Genomic DNA, 18,089 nt, shown 5'->3' on the forward strand with positions numbered 1-18,089 from the left:
GAGGCAGTTAGAAGGGAACAGAATTGAAGATTTAAGGTTAATAAGGATTTTATTTGGATGTAGGCGAGGACAGGAGTTATTGTTGCAGACATCCACATGTGGAGAGCAAGCAGCTGGTCCGATGGCACCTTCCATCTGGTGTGGCAGTTGCACTGATGTGGTACGGCACGGTGTCGAACCTGCATGAGACGCATTTGCATGAAATTAATGCTCACATTATTCCAACTGAAAAACTTTGATGCAACATTGAAAGGGATTGTTTGGATGGGGTTTCATGAGGTATCGATCCACAATCCGTGTATTCCAATACTACGAGTTTTTTATGATCTTTTTATGACATGCTATACTATATTTGATTTGCCTCCTCGCCGGTGACCGCATTATATTTTCCGGTTGTCCCGTTCTCGTGAATGCGATATCTCAGGAATGCCTTGAGGGAATTTCTAGAGATTTTGCATTTTGAATGGCTAAAATGTGTTCTTGTTGCTGCCCCCAATCACAGCAGCACATTGCTTAGCTCCCTTGCTGCTACTCCTGTCTGCTTCACCACCTACAAAGCCCTCCACAACCAGGCCCCCTCCTACCTCACCAACCTGCTCCATCACCACACTCCCTCTCGCACCCTACGTTCCTCCGACGCCAACCTCCTGTCCCTGCCATAAAGGACCAAGCTCTGGACCTGGGGGTGACAGAGCATTCTCCATCGCCGCCCCCTCCCTCTGGAACTCACTCCCCAAACACGCCCGTGACTGTACCGATCTCACCATGTTCAAATCTCAAATCAAAACCCACCTCTTCAGAGATGCTTTTATGTGTAATTACTTCTATGTATTTTAAATGCTTGATGTCCTGTTTTTCTTAATGCCATTTATAATGTTATATGTACCTGTAAAGCGTCTTTGAGTACCTTTTTAAAATTATTATTATTATTATTATCTACTGTTGGTAATGCACAGACTATGGATAAGTACCTCATACAACCTCATTTTGAAATATCCCTTTTAAGTGCCATTGTGCTGCAGCTGTATCACATAGTCACTGCGGATCCTGAAGTTTTAGAAGTAGCTAAAAAAAATAATACTGTATATTTGTACCTGCTGGACTTCCTTCCTTCAGTCTCATCCGCCACTGGAGATTTCCTGGATGCAGTGACTGGATGATTAGATGTGGCATGTAGCAGAATGTCACTCTGAGGTCGCGTCTCTACTTGCCTCCTTGTGTATTTATATCCTAAAATAGGGAAATTGCCATTTCTATAACATTAGCCACCATAAGCTACTGTAGCAGAAAACCCCTGAGTGTTTTGAGTTGAGCGAGGCTGCATTTTTATTGCTTATGAATACAGCTTTTCATTTGTAACAGAAAGAGTGTTATTTCTTCTTTCGAAAGTTATATAGTCTCACTTGAATCCCCTAAGTTCAAGAGAAAATGCTACTATGGATATATCGGCTGAAACTCAAAGCAAAGCATTCATATACTGTAAGTCTTGAATTTCCTTTTGGTTAAAAAATGGAAAATACCTGCTTCACAAGAACAGGCTCTTCTCTTTTCCTTCAGTCTTTCATGTAACTGAAGGCACAATGGGTCCTTTACGTCGGCTGTACTGGGCTATGGATAAAGCAGTGAATCATTTATCAGTAACGGACACATTCAAAATACTTCAATATGTCCAAAGCGAATATATTAAGCGAAATATCTAAGTCACAAAATAATCACCTTGAGGTAGTGTGGCTTTTTGATGTGGAGAAGAAACGGATTGTATTCCCTTAGATCAAAAGTATCTAGAAACACAAAGCCCTGACGATGAAAGAAGTTAGAGCAGTTAGATAATTACACATCTCTTGTGTGAGGTTTCTCTGTTTGTGTAGTGCTAAGCAAATCACAAAAGTAGCATATTAGTGTGAGGTTCTGATGCAGAACAAAGCAAAAGCTGTTTCCTTTCCAGACTGAATGGTGAGATTGGTATCACCTTGGTGTTGCAGTGATGGAGGTAGTGACTGTATAAGTTCTGCTGCCTTTTGACTGCCGCAGGGCTGCAGCTGGACACATGTTCCTCCACTCTCCTCTGGAGGGGAAACCATACACGCTCAGTCCAGTGCTTGTACAGCAGCTCCCTCCTCCTCTGCTCTGTAAAATCCTTTTGGCACAGAAACCTTTCCAAGTCCTTTTCCAAGGAGACACATTTCAACCAACGTGGGAGTTAAAGACACAAAGTTAAAGATTCAAAGCCTTTTTCGTAACATAATGACGAGTACAAATTGTAAAGAAAGCTGGAAAGAAACCGGAAAGCTCAATACCAAACAACAAAGATTGTGCTCTGGCATCTTACCTTCATAAAGCCATTTTCTGTATCCAGTAAAGGTTGGATTATTCCTTTTGCCTGTTGATTTTCAGCCTCCATCTTTGCCTAAAAAAGTAACACATGCAGTGAGAAACTTCACCCTCTTTTTGTGCAGGTACGAGTTTTGTTGAGTGCAATACCTGTAATCGTCTGAGGGAGGTGTGAGAGAGCCAGTCCTGTCTGGCTCCAGGCTGTGTCCCAGAGGGTGAGGCCTCATCCCTTTTCTCTGCTCTCACACTTTTACCGGTGCTCCTCGTCCTCACCCTCGGCTGAGTGGGGGTCTTTCTGCTCTCTGTGGCGCCCTTCACACCTGCCATGCACTCCTGAAACACCAGTGGGGTCATAAACAACATGCTGTAGTTACAGTTTGAACTGTATTCTTTTTTATTTTAAATCACACTGCAAATAACAGCAAATGTACAGTAGGATTACATGCCACATAACAGCAAATTATACCTGAGTTAATACAAAGAAATGCTGGAAAATATAAATTGCAGAGCTCCATGTGGACAGATCTTTTAACTGTTTATTGGATTTTCAACATAACCAGCATTTATAAAACACTTACACTTATGTTATTTAGTAGGAGTATAGAACAACACATCAAAAACAACAATACAACAAAACAGGGTAGTCACAGAGGAAAAACCAAGAGAAATTAATCGATATATATATATATATATATATATATATATATATATATATATATATATATATATATATATATATATATATACTACATATATATATATATACATATATATATATATATATATATATATATATATATATATATATATATGTATATATATATATATATATATATATATATATATATAGATATATATATATATATATATATCTATATATATACATATATACTATATATATATACATATATATATATATATTTATCCAATTGTTTACAGTACAGTATACACATACAGGTCTCCCTCCAACGGCGTAAAAAATAAATTGATAAAATAAATATAAATTTAATATAATAAATATACTTAACTCTTAAACTGCAGGGAAATGTAGTTGCTTAACAGGGACTATAAACTCAGAAATCCCAGCTCGAGTTCACAGACAGACCAGACACACTCGTGTAGGTGAACAGAAGGCAACAGACTCCAGCACAAAAGGCACTGACAGATCCCATCACTACCTGGACACCTGAGCTGCATCTCCCTGTTACACGAAGACTGTATATATAAGGGATTGGGACATGTATGTCTGTGCACTATGGGGAGTTTTTGTACATGATGTAGCAACTTAAGCATTGATGGCAGCCCACTTCCTTGCCGTGCTTTTTGTTGTTTGTCTAAAAAAAGAACACCAGTTTCTTTGGATTTGGATGCTAGGCTGGTTTGTTCATCTGCATGTCATCTGATCCCTCGCCAGGTTTCTATTATCCTGAGTTAAGAGAGGATAACAGTGGCTACCGTATTTGTCTGTCAATAACCTGAAACCTTTCCATTCATCTTTCCAAGGACACTGAGATTCCAGCACTGTACATTCAGACATGATGACACTACAGACAGGAGAACGAGGCGCAGCCAGGCATTCAGAGACAAGCATTGTAGTCCATATACTGTACCTAGGTAGCCTCCCTGACATTTACAGACCAGTGATAAATTATTAGTTGGCAAGTATGTTTTTTTTACCTCTGATTTCAACAGGCCAACAGGAAAAGGTGTGTGGAAGGTGATCACACCACTGGGTGTGTTGTTCTTCTTGGGGCTCATCCCTAAATCATGAGAAAAATGGTTTGAGCCATCGGTGACAACTTGCTTATAGGCTTGATCTGAATCTACATGCTAAATACATTGTATCACTCAAGCATTATTCCATGAAATTAAGTTCAACTTAATTTATTTACATTACATGTTATCTTTAATTTAGAATTCACCAGCCCATGTCACCGTAGCAATGTTGTGGTTTCCTACCTTTATTGAATTGAGGACGTTTGGGTCAGAAGTTCCCGGTAAAGACGCCAAAAATGAGCCAAAATGAACCAAAACACTTTTGGTTTCGGGTCAGCTCATCACATAAAAGACACGTTGTAACATTTTAAAAGTATGTCGTCTGCTATCCTTTGGTTTCCCCTCAGACTATCTTCTACAGAGGCGGTGACTTGCGGAGAGGAAGGGGAGAGGCCTCTTCCAGGTGTCCTGCCTTCTGAAGGTTTTCCGTTGCCATGACACCGTCTCACAAGCGAGTAAAGACGCGCGCGGCGTTCACCGCGAGACAAACTTCAGCTCTGATGAAGTCTGTATCTAGGCTGTTATGCGACACCATAACTTTCTCAATTTACTATGAAATGTATCAGTAGGCTTAATGTACGACAACAACTGATGACATGCAGTTTGTTTGGTAAACTAGGACTAAATGTTGAAATGTTGTTTACGTAGGTCTGTGTGTGTCGGTGTGCACACGTCTTAACATAATACACGGAATCACTGTCTTGTTTATTTATATTTTATGTTTAATTATTATTACTATTATTATTCTATTATCTATCTATTATATTATATTTACTAATTATTTCTCATTATTATTTTTCTTTTGATAGACTCTGTATATTATGTCATTCATAATGGAAACTACATGTTTCTCAATAAAGTATAAAAAGAAAAAATATATTTTTAAGGATTTTCTTAAAAAGTACATAAAAACATGTCATGTCATTTCCAATTACCTATGTCCCCCTTTATATAACTCCCATATCAATTTAGATTTATGTCTTCATTAAATAATCACAAATAGCCTATCTATTTTAGGCAAGGGGATTTCTCCCATCGTGCTTGGCACTCACGTGTGTCTAGACAAACTTGAAGGCAGATTGAGTTTATCCAGCCTAGGTAGTAACCCCATGATGGCTATATTTTTAAACTGCACACTGTATAGAAACTAAGGCATCCTCTCTTAGGCATTAGAAGAAGAAAAAAAAATATATATAGTCTGTATAAATGTTTTAAGTAAATCATTAAATCCCTGATTTCAACAATTTAGTTCTTAAATAAAGACGTGTCAATTTATGTGAGTATCTACAAGGTGCAGTAGGTTAAAGACTTGTATTCAATCGGTGCTAATGCGCCTGTTGACACTCCAGGATCACTTTCAAGGTGCAGCGCACAGACACCTGTGGAGAATGCGACTACTTAATGTTTAGGTATTAGCTGCGTAAAGGCAGGGCAGGGCTTGGCCAGATCATAACGTGGGATTTTCACTGCTTTCTTTCTTTTCATTAACGGGTCCAAGACAGGGGGGAGACCACATGGATTGGTCGACTTCGTTGGCAGCGATTACTGCCCTGCTGTGGATTTTCTGCTTTATTGACGGTAAGGGAACATTTAGTTAGTGGAGATTTGGAAGCTTTTCAGGAAGGCTGTGGCACAAGTCTACTACCTTATTACGGAAACAGCTGTCATTAATTCACAGCATACGAAATCAAACTATTTATCTCTACATACAATGTAAACTATGCTGTATACTGGATATTTTGGATACATATATTAAATCATCTCACCTTGCAGTTTTGCTAAGAATTGATCAACAGATGCCCAAAACCTTTCAAGGGATGGCGCACTGGGACATCTTAGACCAGGAAATCATGATATTGTTTTCATTTTGCATAAGTTTCCCGAATGGAGTTTGGTCAGAATAAACGCTGCCGCAGGTGTAACAGTACATGTGCAGCGCACCCCCTACAACTTTTAATAGTTAGGCCATGTTGTGTAGAGTAGGCTAAATCTTAAAGTAATACTGCCTCGTTGAATATGAATGAAACAATATTGTTTTGGTTTTTTAAATCAAATTATTGAGTTGACAGTTGAAACAGATTAAAGAATGTCCTTTGGGCGTTTTTTGTTTGTTACTAATAACTCTACTGTTCTTATGTTCTCAAAAGTGAAACTGCAATAGTAGGAAGTATAATTTAAAAAGGCTTTTTTTCAGACTGAAGGATTTGAGATAATTGTCAGGGGATGGGTCCAGTCTTGAGGGGCACGCGCGTAATGACGCCCCAAGCCACCGGCCTCGCGTGCTCAGGTGATAGCCGCCGCCCACATGGCTTGTGAACACTTTAATCCAGTGGCAGACGTTGTTTGTAATGATTGCTGACATTAGTCAGGGTGTTAAATTAGACTCCAGCTGACCCTGTTACCCTCTTTATCTCCAGGCAACGCCGTGCTTGAGCTGCGGCTGCTCTTCCATGCTCTCACTAAAGCTGCATGTCACCTGTACCTGGCCCTTCTCCCGCTGCGCCGTGCCACCACCCACTTCGCCGACTGCGCGAGACACCTGGTGAATCATGCCCAGCAACCCTCCGCTCCCCACGGCGGCGGCCACCTATACCAAGGCCAGCCCATGGCCAAGAAAGGCACTCTGCACTTCCTGGAGGGCATGTGCGTGGTGTGTGAGACGGTGCCGAACCTGATGGGCGCAGCGCTCAGCTTGGGCGCCGCCTTTCTGCCACATGCTGCAGGGGGGGTTCTACGTGCTGGCGGCCACGCTACGCACCATCCAGGTCAATCTGTTTTCCCAAATGAACGGCGAGAAGGATAGATGGGACAAAGAGCGGCACAGGGCCAAAGAGGGCGAGAAAAAGCTAAATTCTAAAGTGCTGGAATACATCTCAGTGTTTTGTCAAGACCCTGTCAGCGCTTTACGCATCAAAGTTGACGTACCACCTGTGTATAGATAATCCATGTACAACAATACCCTGGTTAACTGGCAGATAAGGGGCCTTCTTCTAACGGCTGAGGGGTTACAGGTACAGGCAGGAGAATACAGAAGGTTGAACTTTGACCTCCGTTTTTACTCATTGTTGTCAAGAGTTTAGTACAAACAGGAAGGATATTCAAGTGTGAAAATCAAGAATGTATGGTGCATTTTGTTACATTTGTTTTACATTTATTGACATGTAAAGAAGTTAAAATAAATGTCTTAAACTAATCTTTGATGGGTTATGGTATTTAGATTTTTATTGGTACATTCATGTATATACAATCAAGTGTCATAATTTAGTGTTTACTTTGTAATTACACATCCTATGTCAGCAAACAAGTTTATTTTAAAGTGCTCCATTTCCTCATTTAAACATGGCAGTCTTGTCAATCAACATATCTACAGGACAAACACATACTAACATTATGCAACTGATTAAATACAGTTATAGGTCAGTATCTTGATTCACAAGCATCACTAGTGCATCAGTCATAAGTACGCATTTCTTCATCGACTAATTCTGATTATAGCCGTCAAACAAAATCCGCCATACTGTCCCCCTCGGGTTACCAGAACAGGTTTTTGTAGCTTTATCCTAAGATCTGTTAGGGATGAGAACAAGGAAACAGAGAAGGTGGAGGAGGCAAACGTTCATGTCTGGCCATTAGCATCCAAGATATGAAGTATTGGAGTACAGCAATTCTACAGACGGCTGCATATAAGGCACGGAGGGTAGAGAATGAGGAAGAAGTGACAAAGGATCAAGTCGGGGTCATCGGGACTGTGGATCTGCTCCAATGGAGGCTAAAGTTTTGCGTCAGGTGTAGTCTGGAGCATCTGGGGAGGGATTTTCCCAGCTACAATAAGAGAGGGAAAAATAAAATAAATCTCTCAGGCTGCTGTTTGTTCGTGTGGTAAACACAAGCAAGGGAAGAAAAATCTCAAAGACATAGTGAGGACATTTAAATCAAGATCAAAATGTTCATCTTTATCCCAAACTGGGATGTATTTGAAGTAAACTGACTCACAAAGTATGTCATCGATTCTTCTGACGGCTGCTTTGTTCACTTTGAATTCAGACCTGCGATGAGAAAACGGACAGAGGAACTTAACTTTGGCATCAGAAATACAGTCAGCTTCTTCACCACCACAGAAAATGAGCTTAAAACCAAACAGATTTGCAGGGGCTAATCTCGTTACTCACGCCCTCGGCTTTGTCACGGTCTCCAGTCTCTGCAAGGCCGACAAGACGTTCTTCTGCGTGTCCGACGACAGGGCTTCGTAGGTGTGAAGCTCACCTGAAACACGCAGACATAATGGTGGGTAAAGATTTTCTGGCATGAGTATAACAGCTAGATTGTTTCTGGAGGTCAGAGGTCACTTTCTGTTTCACCTGAGAGGATGCGTTTTGTAGCCAGGTTCCGCACAGCAGGTAGGAACTGTTTCTCTGTGACCACGTGAAGTCCGTCTTCACAGAGGTACCTGAATATCACCTGGACATAAAAACACACCCGATCAAACAGAAGGACATGCAAAGCATATTTTTCATATTTCATATTGTTTATTTTTAAAAATCCAACATTGTAATTGTAGTTAGAACCAAAAACAGGAGCTATTCATGCATGTCTACTATAGCTAAGATTGACAGCGTTGTGTGGAAACCTGTGAGACTTTTACTTTGCCAGAAAGAATGTGACCCAACCACTCAAACAGCACTTCTTAGTAACAGAGGGAGTGTCTCTGGTCACTTGCCACTAATCATTTCTATTGAGTGTTTTAAAAGTCATTCTGTATTCTGTCATTTCTGTTTACCAGACTGTTTACTCTTTGCAAATATATAAGCACACATTGTAATAGAAAAGAAAACGTATTAAGCAAAGAAAAAGCACATTCAAAACTCCACTATACAGATGGATACATTTTCAATATATTACTTTAACATTTAATGAAAAATTAACATTACAAATACTAGATTTAAAAAGAGCACTGGCAGGAAAACATCTATTTTATTAATAATTAGACATTTCTATATACATTTCATTTATTGGTTTAAAGCAGATCAAATTTTGCAATTATTATTATTTATTTATTTAGTTTAATTCTAAACTAAAGTAATTAAAATATTGTGTTTTAATTCCATATTTTTTGTTGACCTAAAGTAAATAAAATAAAAAATAAACCAAAAATACTGGAATCAGCATAAAAAATAAGTTTGACTGTATAATATAAACTACACCTGATAAGAGTCTATGAAGGGTTGTAGAAGTGCCTGAAGGAAGGACAACACCTCCAGCCCCGCCTCCGACACCGTCACTTCCTGTTCACTGACGTGGACTGCTCCACATTTCTTCAGGAGGAAGCATGCTTCCTCAAAGTCCTGATTAATGGAAAGACAGATAGACAGAAAAGATTCACATAATATCAATAACAAACCCACGTTATTTTTGTGTATAAAGGCCAATGACCAGGGAACAATATGTTAATAAGTAGCTAACCACAATAGTGAGGCGTACTCTGGTTCTCCTGGGCAGCTCTTTGACATACTGTAGGCTCCAAAGGCTACTTAATCACTTCGGATGTTGCACTCTCGTCTACCTGACCTGGGACTCTGCTCTGAGTTCAAACATTAAGCCTGATCACGTTTGTCAGCAACAGATCGTTAATCATGTTTGCACTACACGTTATATTACCACGGTGTGACAGGACAATAATCCTCTTTGGGATCTTTGTCCCAAGACGGCTAAAGGAAGCTGATAGAGTTGTTTACCTGAGACGAGTTTCCAGGGATGAAGATGAACTCATTGGAGAAGACGTCCCGTAGGAAGCAGAAGAAGGCGAAGAGCTCGTCTGTGAACACAACGGTGGATCACGATGAAGCGAGAGGAAGATGTATTAGAAGATCTTAGAAGTATATCTTGTCTAACCCGCACCTCTCTGCGCGGTCTTTGTGACGTGTATGGCCGTTGCGAGCATGGCGGGCCGCACAAAAACGTGCAGTGACTGATTCCTATAGGAAGCCAGCATCAGCACCGCTGCCGCCGTCCTCATCACATTCTCCTCTAGGCTGATTGGACTTTTCCTCGCAGGCTCTTCCTGCTGAACCAGGTAGACACGCCCCGCTTTACGTTGAACTACGGAGCGATGAAGAGCCAAGGTGGATGACATCACATCCGGGTCAGGGACTGGTCCTGGAGAATAGAAACGGTTTCCAGAATAGTTTGTTAAGCACGACAACTGTAAAGCGGGACAGTTCAGTAGGTTCCTCTTAGGTTAAGAGTGTACATCTCCTAAGTGAATCTGAACGCTTGTGCCAACTCACATTTATCTAATCTGTCTGATCTGCAGCAGACCGGGTCCAAGGAGCCTTTAGTGTACCGAGGTGAGACGCCGACAGATACAACTCTGTTACTTTTCTGCATTCACTTTGTCTGGTTCACTTGTAATGCAGTATGCAAATGCCACCTATTGGTCATTGAAGGGAGGTAAAAATAAACCTCCTCAAAAGGCCCATTAAATGAAGAGCACGTTTATCACATTCAGCTATATGCAGCTGCATTTGTGCTAAATTAAAATATTTGTAAAAGATACAATATATAAAAATGTATATACCTCCCCCCCCTACTCACAAGCAGTGTTAACAACTTAAACTGAAAATAAAAGTAAAAATAATAATAATAATAATACATTAGATTTGTAGCGCTTTTCTAGAAACTCAGAGACGCTTGACAGAAACTAAATAAGATCAATAGCCTTTGTGAAAAAACTAAACTGAAACGATACTTCCTGGTTAGAAAACCAATACAAAAGATTTTTTTTAGTAGCTATAATATATCACTACCGAAAAAAAGGAGACGGCATGAATTTCCGTCAACTCTCGTGACCCAATCTCCTCCCTAAAGCCTGGTAAATGCCCAGGTGTGAGAGGCTGCAAAGGAACAGGAAATGTGGTCAAATATGACAACGTGTTTAACGTTTTTTTAATGCCTGATTTGAATATCTTCCGGGGTCTTTCCTAATACAAAAGTAAACAAAAAGTTAATGGAAAATTCAAAAAAATGAAATGAAATAAAACCTAATTGAAAGTTCAAAACTCTTCTAACCTTGCCCACTGGGCCAGTTCAGGCGAGCCCCGAAGTCCAGCGCCAGCTTCCTGAGCCAGAGGGTTTTTTCTGTGAGCTGATGCCACAGCAGGCCCTCCTCCGTCAACACTGCGGTGGGAGCCTGGAGCAACAGGCAGGCCATCAGAGACCACGGGACTGATCACAGAGCCCTCCTCCTGGATCCGTACCATCAGATGAGCCAGCCAGTTTACACAGGCCTGAGCCTCTGCACTGGGCATCTGAGGAAGGTCTCTGGGAATAGTTGGAAAGGGAGAGAAGAGGAGTGAGATCCATGACTCACTACAAGGCTGCAGCTGACAATGAGGTCATGTCATTTGGTAATATTTCCTGGTTTAATGTGTAATCCCGAGCCACCTGCTCCAAAGAAATAGGGCGCAGTATTTCACCTCTACTATTTAAATGCATCAATCATGAGAACCATCAGTTATTAAAAAACGCCAACTATAGTATGTTAACCTGCTTGTATTTTAATTGTAGTAGTTTGTATTGATTGTATTCTAAGTTTTACAGTATTCTAATGTATTCCTTATATTGTGTATTGTATTCTACAGCTATACATCTCTCTCTTCTAGTGTTGATATATTTACTGTGTTTTTTACTCCTCTCTCTGTCTGTCTGTCTGTCTGTCTGTCTGTCTGTCTGTCTGCCTGTCTGTCTGCCTGTCTGTCTGCCTGTCTGTCTGCCTGTCTGTCTGTCTGCCTGCCTGTTCAAGATATCTGTGTGTTTACTGTGGCACTGGGAGCTGTACGGTCTGTGTAACGCTACATTTTGATAGTTTGTATATTGGCTTGGGTCCGGGTGGGAGAGGACTGTAGTTTTCTACCTGGGTGTGAGGTTGTACTGGCAGCGATTTATCTTGCCCTGACACAAATGTCTGGTCGACATGGGACGGCCAATGGTCACATGCATGCTGCCGTAATTTTCCTGGAGCACTTTGCTAGCTTTCAGCAGACCCTGCGGAGAAAGAGCAGGGCCGGGAGTGAATCACGAGCACAAAGTAATCAGCTTTATTCATGCATGAACCCCTCTGACCTGCACTAATGAGTTAGTGCAGGTCAGAGACACAATTATATTGTTTGCAAATACAATTAATGCATTTTTACATACTTTAACAAACATAATTACATATTGCTATGGATGCAGAGAGGCAGGAGTAATGGGGCAGCAAGGTTAATCTAAACCCAAATAACCTTCATTATAAAACACTTTACATCGCAGTGACTGCTGGGAGGTGTTGAGGCTTATTGAGTCGATTATGAATAGTTTAGTGAAGCGAGTAACGTGACCGGGACGTACCGTGGTGCTTTCTTTGGGTTTGGGGATACCCAGTAATTCATGGGCGAGCAGCGACTCCTCCAACACTCGGTCGTAGCTGATACTGATGGGGACCAATGTGATGTCATACACCTCGCCTTTAAAGAAGGGCTCCATCACCATGTGCATCATACCTGCAGACACATGCAGATATGGTAGAATTTTGTCACATTTTCAAATTGCAATGCATGGATGCAACCGTTTTCCCTTGTTGGTCACTGTGGCCAACAGGATGGGAAAAATAAAAAAAGACACTGTTCCACACAATTCAGGTGGCAGAAAAAAAAATTCTTGGTCACATGGACCAAGAAATATGAAACTAAATAACTCAATTTGTTGAGACAGACTGGTACGGGGTGGAGAAAAGAGCATCATCTGTAAGATCTATTATCAAGCAACAATGCCTCAAAAAGTGCTTTCTGACAAAGACACTTTCCTACGACAGCCTATTAGGGCCATTGTAATTTATAAAGAAAAAAAGAGCCGAGTAGGGGGTAATATTCTGAAAAAAACTAATAATTACGATTAGAGTCTTTAATTTTACAAGAAAGAATTTAAAGAGATTAAAGGGGCTAATTTGCGAGATAAAAAAACTCACAAATTGGAAATTAAAATCGGATCAAATACATCGCACCACAGACTTGCCGTGCATTATGCATGCAGTGGACAACCTAATCAAATTATATTTTGAAAACTGATCAAGAGATTAGGAAATATTCATAATTGTAGCCCAGAATCACCATATTAGCATAAGCATCTAGACTTTGAAGAGACATTTCCGTAAATTGGACAGATGAAGGATATCGCCATGTTCCATATTGTTGCACCTTCTCACTAACTCTCCGCGGGGCATTTCCTTTTTACCGGTGGTGTACTCACAATTTTATCTTGCAAATGTATGACTTTATAATCTCAGAAAATATGTAAATTTTTCTCATTAAATTGTGTTTTTCTTGTTCATTTACAACTTTAATCTCAGAAGTTTCTTCTCAGACTCCAGCTCTGTCATTTTTTTTATTAAAAATAATTTAAAAAATCTATAATAGCCTTAATACACCATTGTACTTTCCTATGCTGGGACACACACGCAAAGTGCTTACCTAACTTGGGCTTCATGGACTTCAGTGTGCGACTCCGCAGGCCTTCCACATAAAACTCCAAAGGAGCAAATCTTTTCTACAGAAAACACATTTAACAGTTGGAAACACTCTTTACAAACGATCAAATAACGAAGCTGATAGTCAACTATATATTGACGAAGACTTCTTGAGCTGAAGACATTTCCAAAAGGGGTATGACAGTTTGAGTTTGGCATGTCTGATGTAGCAGATTATCATGTTTTACCTTAACAATGGTTTTGACATATTCTGAAAGCACTGCCCAGTACAGTTTGTCAGAGCCAATGGCACGTCGGATAAAGAAAGCTCCCGAGCGACGCAGCATCTCTCCGACCATCTTCATCCCTGCTAGAGCTTTACAGTGGAGAGAAATAGAGAAGTAAATAGGAGGGAGAGAAGTGAAGTCGTGAAAAGTTTACATCAAGCAGAGGTGTTGTCATGTAACTCTGTATTATGTAATATTCTGTTGTTTTAATTCAATTAGATACTTGCGAATTCCTGCAGCAATAACAGGCAACGGGATGTCGTAGGTGAACATGATGTAGGAGATAACCAGGAAGTCCATATAGCTCCTGTGATTGGGCATCAGGATCACAGGGTTCTCCTGAATGGCTTGTTGGAGCTGCAAGGTGACAGAAAAATTTAAAGAATTTCAGGAGAAAATAGAGAAATTAAAAAGAGCTTCAGTAGCAGTCTCTTGGCATAGTATTCTCAGAAGCTACATAATATATTTATCATATTATTGGTCTGTTGCAATGAAAAGCAAGCCACTATTTCATTCATGTGGTGAAAAATGTTATTGTTTAAATTAGCTTCTCACCATTGAGAAAAATGATGCTAATCTCCAACATGAAAAAGGTTACAATCTTCTCATCTAACTCTCTTTATTAAGCCTTAAGACAATTTGGTAAATATTATTTCAACTTGTTTTCTGTATGGAAATATCATAAAATTGCAGTTAGGAGGGAAAATACATCCGGTGGTGCGTGCAGGTCAATGTTGATGAGAAATGTTAAACTAACGGACCTGAGGCTTAAACTGATAGTATTTTGAGGAAAATAATCATACAAGAGTCATGACCAAGAGAACAAATAGGCAGAAATGTGCAATTTTATTTCAACAACGTTTTTAACATTCCTAGAAATAGACCCACATTCGGTTATTTTTGCGTCAACACAGACATTGGATTCTTAAGGAAATTAAATTAAATGAGACAGCGCAGACAATAAAACAACTACTACTTGTAAGCGTCACAAAATGATCTAATTATCGTACGTTAGAGCACTTTTGGCATTACTGATCATGCATCGTACAGAGGGGGAAATGATCGCACAAATACGATAAATATCGTACATCTGGCAACGCTGGAGCAAGCGGTGGTTAGAGAGATTAATTTATTTAGTGAAAGAAAAGTTTCCTCCTCGTCAGTTACAGTTACTTAGAAGCTGTACATTGTAGTGGGCAGTGGACACGACACTAGCTCAATAAAAGTGGTGTGTATTTTGTGCCGTTATACTGAACACAGTATGAATTAGTCATTTAGTCCTTACCGCGTTGAGTCCTTCCATGTTGACAAAGATGCCGCTGAAGACTCTCTTGAACACCTTGCTAATCATGTAGCCCAGCAGCCTGATGAATCCTAGCTGCAGGTTTTGAGACATTTCCTCCAAAAGCCCACAAACCTCCTCTCTCACCTCCTCCACCGATGACCCCGTCTCCATGGCAACCTGAGGAGTAATGCAGGAAAAAGACCATGTTGGTGAATAAATAGTGTAAAACTTCTTTGTTACTTCTTTTAAAAAAATCACACCATCTCACCTCCTTGGCGATGTAGCGTAGATACTGGGACTCCAGCACGGCTTTGTTGAGGTCCGCCGTGGAGCAGGACGGGCCTCCTTTGTAAGGGTTCGGGCTAAAGGTCCGGAGGGCATGGCTGAGATCACTGCTGCACCTCCTCTCCTCCAAGATATCCACAAACTCCTCCTCATTTTCCAGCCCTGCTCTTTCTGAATCCCTGTACTGGAGGAGGAAGGCATGCTTGTGTTAAAGCCATAAAAGTTAAGTTTGACACCTTGAAGAGTAGAAACACAGCTAGACATAATTTAAACATGGCTGATCTGCCATAAGGTTCTGGGTGTGACTCAGTAATGTGAGAGGGGAAAAAAAGAGAAAGAGAAAATAAAATATATATTGTGGGAAGTTACTAGATGCTGAGGGAACAAATAGCAACGGATTCATTGTTTTGCAATGCACAAGTAAATCTCAAGCCTTTGTACTCAAGTCAAGACTGACAAGCTTTGAGTCATAATGCACTCTTCACCAAATGTATTGCAATTTTCGAGCTGCACGTTTTGCATACTGCAATGAATATTTTGTTTACCATCGCATTCAAATTAGAAAATTATCTTTGGTATAATTTTTTCCAACAGGCACACAGGTAATGCTCGTTCTTCATAGATCTCTCCTGATTGGATGCTGTTGGTTTAAACAAAGTGGATCTGGGAATTTCAATGCAAGGACCTTTTTTTTTTTGTATCTTTGGATCTTTTATCATAACTCTTAACCTTTGTGTCCAGCTGTAAAAAAAAAAAAAGTGCATATTCATAGATCTTTCTGGATTGAGGAGATGGATGGGGTTGATGTAATTTTTGCTTTTGAAAAAAAACTACATTTTAAATACAAATAATTATTATACCAAACAGACTATTTACATATTCTGAAAACACAATACAACATGTCTTTAAACACCCAGGAGTCCATGAAGGTCGTTATCTAGTTAAGAACAGAAACACACTAACTCCTTATCTGCAGTTAATGAACTATGAACATATGACCCGACCCTCAAATATCGGTTAGTAGCAAACCATTAAGCAACATTACAGAATATGTTTTAAAGTAGGTCAAAGTCTCAGCACTTTATAGCTTCAGCTCTATTGGACAACTCTATTTACAGACAAATTATGGACTCAGCTTGAGGACTGATAACAAACATTAAATGTACATTTAAAGTTGTTTCTGCGCGTTCAGTCGCGATGCTAACAATTGGATATACTTTATAATTTAAACTTTTAAAGCGTAACGTTACACGAGCTCGTACTGTGCACGAGCGACAAAGCGGTCTGAAAGGATGTAAGGTCGGTCCGTGTACGTTCAACAACAAACTCATTTTGACAGGTGCTGGCGGCTGTCTTACCGTGTTCGTCATTCTTCACAGTCACAAACACAATCCTCGCATGTGGCTGTCCTCGTCGACTTTTCGTTATTTGCAAGCTCCCTTCGATGCACCCTGTGTGGAGCCCAGCAGCACCCCCACGGGGCCAGGCCAATGGTGTCGCTGGGTTTTGGAAACTCCTCCCGCGTATTGTAATGTGCAGCCCTTTGCTCTTGAATGACCCCCACACCACATTAAAGAGCACTACAGTGTGTACGGCATAGTCAAACAACTGAGTTGTGCTACTTGCAGAACGACAAATAAACACTTTGGTCAACAGAACACTTTCTGTGTTTCTGACCTGCATCCTGTCAGCCTCTGTCAATGAGCAGCCTGGTGCAGCACACTGATGACAGACAGATGAAGAGATTCAAGATGGCTGGAGCTTTTACTGGAGCTCAATGAAAGCGTATACAGCTGCTAAATGGACCTAAACATCTCTCTTGGTCAAAATGACATGGTGCTCTGTTATCCAGGCAGTGTTTTAATGTGATGTAGAGAGTACTGTACTTCATTACACATTTGAGGTACCCTATCTACCTAGGTAGTATCTATCTATCTATCTATCCCTCTCTCTCTCTCTCTCTCTCTCTCTCTCTCTATCTATCATCTATCTATCTATCTATCTCTCTCTCTCTCTCTCTCTCTCTCTCTCTCTCTGTCTGTCTGTCTGTCTGTCTGTCTATCTATCTATCTATCTTCCCATGATCTTCATCAGCGGATTCACTCGCCACTGAAATGTAGATGTTCAAACGTCTTCACTTTAATAGTTTTTAATAATGATTATAATTTTAAGATGTTTGACTTTAACTCCACCTGCTGAGGTGATAAACGTTTCAGAACGATTATTGTTTAAATCCTGTGTGTAGATAAACCGATGCCATGGTGACTGTGTTTCCTGTACCCAGCGAGCTCATTCAGGCTCTCGATCTCTGTGACCACGACCCCGTCGCCGTCGCTCGGTGCTTCGTTATGAAGGTGAGAAACCTTATATTATATATATATATATTATATAATATAATATATATATATATATATATATATATATATATATTATATAATATTATATATATATATATATATATATATATATATATAATATAATATATATATATATATTATATAATATATATGTATATTATATAATATATATATAATATAATATATATAATATAATATAATATAATATATATGTATATTATATAATATAATATATATATAATATGATATAATATAATATGTATATTATATAA

General features: G+C 39.9%; 2 protein-coding genes across 2 annotated transcripts; both read right to left on the reverse strand.

Annotated features, from left to right (window-relative positions):
- Nucleotides 1–47: 47 nt before the first annotated feature.
- fam228a (family with sequence similarity 228 member A) lies at nt 48–4,437 on the reverse strand. The gene is made up of 9 exons (XM_029425689.1): nt 4,291–4,437; nt 4,009–4,091; nt 2,482–2,664; nt 2,330–2,407; nt 1,970–2,164; nt 1,717–1,797; nt 1,521–1,608; nt 1,095–1,230; nt 48–179 (listed from the first exon to the last, which is right to left on the reverse strand). The coding sequence occupies exons 2-9, from the start codon at nt 4,087–4,089 to the stop codon at nt 77–79; spliced, it is 945 nt and encodes a 314-aa protein (XP_029281549.1). The 5' UTR covers nt 4,090–4,091; nt 4,291–4,437; the 3' UTR covers nt 48–76.
- Nucleotides 4,438–7,302: 2,865 nt separating this feature from the next.
- Nucleotides 7,303–16,956, reverse strand: gnpat2 (glyceronephosphate O-acyltransferase 2). Its single transcript, XM_029425281.1, is given in 17 exon segments — nt 7,303–7,929; nt 8,101–8,153; nt 8,277–8,370; nt 8,466–8,565; nt 9,309–9,449; nt 9,840–9,919; nt 10,003–10,260; nt 11,173–11,326; nt 11,328–11,424; nt 12,017–12,147; nt 12,490–12,641; nt 13,608–13,683; nt 13,852–13,979; nt 14,118–14,247; nt 15,176–15,352; nt 15,444–15,644; nt 16,819–16,956. Coding segments are annotated over 17 exon segments (2,037 nt in total). The 5' UTR covers nt 16,831–16,956; the 3' UTR covers nt 7,303–7,876.
- Between the last annotated feature and the right edge of the window lie 1,133 nt (nt 16,957–18,089).

Source organism: Cottoperca gobio, chromosome 24, assembly GCF_900634415.1.
Source record: "Cottoperca gobio chromosome 24, fCotGob3.1, whole genome shotgun sequence".
NCBI classification, from domain to species: domain Eukaryota; kingdom Metazoa; phylum Chordata; class Actinopteri; order Perciformes; family Bovichtidae; genus Cottoperca; species Cottoperca gobio.

What these genes read in the sequence shown, in the direction of transcription:
- fam228a (XM_029425689.1), bottom strand. Translation starts at nt 4,089, where the DNA reads ATGAGCCCCAAGAAGAACAACACACCCAGTGGTGTGATCACCTTCCAC. An exon ending in TTGGCCTGTTGAAATCAGAG is followed by an intron (nt 2,665 to 4,008) that starts GTAAAAAAAACA and finishes CTGGTGTTTCAG; the next exon opens with GAGTGCATGGCAGGTGTGAA. An exon ending in AGCCTGTTCTTGTGAAGCAG is followed by an intron (nt 1,231 to 1,520) that starts GTATTTTCCATT and finishes TCCCTATTTTAG; the next exon opens with GATATAAATACACAAGGAGG.